This window comes from Austrofundulus limnaeus, unplaced genomic scaffold (assembly GCF_001266775.1).
Source record: "Austrofundulus limnaeus strain Quisiro unplaced genomic scaffold, Austrofundulus_limnaeus-1.0 Scaffold226, whole genome shotgun sequence".
Lineage (NCBI taxonomy): Eukaryota > Metazoa > Chordata > Actinopteri > Cyprinodontiformes > Rivulidae > Austrofundulus > Austrofundulus limnaeus.
The window spans coordinates 285402-286972 of record NW_013952628.1 but is presented as its reverse complement, the minus strand read 5'-3'; the positions used below and the strand labels follow the sequence as shown (position 1 = coordinate 286972).

The window sequence follows — 1571 nt, the reverse complement described above, 5'->3', positions numbered from 1 at the left end:
GACATCAGGTCGTTAAAGCGCAGTACCAGCATTCACCAGCAGGTGCTGCCTCTACACCTTTAATCTGACTCAAACATCATCTGGACCTTTTTTTTTTCTGAACAAAATGCTGATTTTTCATTTTAAAAAGATGTTTCAAACCTTTTGATCCAAATATGATTAAATAAAACAAACTCAGACTTTCACTGAGGAGAAACAGACATGATGAAAACATTCATTACAGACAGGATTTAAATGATTCGCAGTAAGAAGATAAGAAAACAAAATATGTTCAGCCTGACATCAGTCTCCTGCCATTATGATTTTTTTAATGTCTTTGTATAAATTTATATCAGGTCCAATAAATCCTCAAAAAGTAAGGAGACGTCCGTCCTGACCCGTCGTGTTCTTCTTAAACTTTGCTCCGTGTGAAGAAAAGAGAAAACGTCCTCTGAAAACCTTTAATGTTCATAAAAAGTGAACAAATATTTTGCTTCCTCTCCTGCAGAAACAGAGTAAAAACCAGAAAAAAGAGGAGCCGAAGTTCAGCTCTGCTCTCTGAAGCAGCCGAAGGATCAAACATCAGTTCATATAGTGAGTAACAGTGATAACACAGAGATACTGCGACAAGAACCATGCAGGTGTGAGCACAGGTGGAGAGAAGTGATAAGCCCCGCCCCTCCCCCATCAAGCCCCGCCCCCATCAGTTCAAGCTGGGTCGAGTTTTTGCCTCAGTTCAGTTTAGAGAAGCTGAAGAGCGGTGCTGAGGCTTTGATTGACAGTTCACTCAGACGATCCGTTTCCTCCTCACCTGGACCAGCAGGAGGCGCCGTCCTCCAGAGGAGCTGCGTTCAGTTTGTGTGAGGCCTGCGTTTGTGTTTGTGACGCGAGGAGGGGGCGGAGCCGAGAGGAGAGGGGAACTACCGGCAGGCGCAGGAGTCCACCGTCATGTTGGGGTAGACCTTCAGCACCACGTTCTTGTCCTCGTCGAAGAACAGGATGCTGAGGGAGGACATCTTCTCGGGAACGCAGCACGGCTCGGGGATGCCCGGGACCACACCCACGGCCCGAACGATGCTCTGGATGGTGGCGTGGTTCGACGGCTTCAGAGCCTGAAACAAAAAAAAAATACTTTTTATAAGTAAACATTTTCTCTTTTACAGGTCATCCAGTTTCTGTTAGCAAAATATTTATAAGATATTCATATTAAGGCCCTGAAGCTTCTGGGTCTCTTTAAATCCGAGTTAAAGAAACAGAACCGGAGAGGTCGGGTCCTTTTTGGAGCAGCTGTGATGTCACCAGGAGCCAGTCGTCAGCTCCAACAGGTAAACAGGTAAACCCAACCTGAGCAGAGACTTCTGCTGAGTCAGCACTCAGAATTAGGAGACGGCAGCATTGAACTGTGGGATAAATCTTGTGCCAACAGGAAGTGAATTTGAATTGCTCAGATTGAATCTGAATGTTCATGATTTGAAATTGAATGCATTGGTTTGAAAATAAATTTCACTAAATTCAAACTGAATTTAAAGTTTTGTATCTGAATTAATTTGCTTTGAAACTGTATTTTGGTTTATTAAAAATTCAGTTTGACT

At 43.7% G+C, this 1571-nt stretch overlaps 1 protein-coding gene across 1 annotated transcript in view; it reads right to left on the bottom strand.

Moving 5' to 3' along the window:
- Window positions 1–180: 180 nt before the first annotated feature.
- The window catches only part of bmp3 (bone morphogenetic protein 3), a 16096-nt gene continuing 14705 nt past the window's right edge, over window positions 181–1571 (bottom strand). Inside the window, exon 3 of the mRNA XM_014019670.1 lies at window positions 181–1091. Within this exon, the coding sequence (XP_013875124.1) occupies window positions 900–1091 (192 nt within the window). The 3' untranslated portion in view covers window positions 181–899. The remainder of the gene's footprint in view (window positions 1092–1571) is intronic.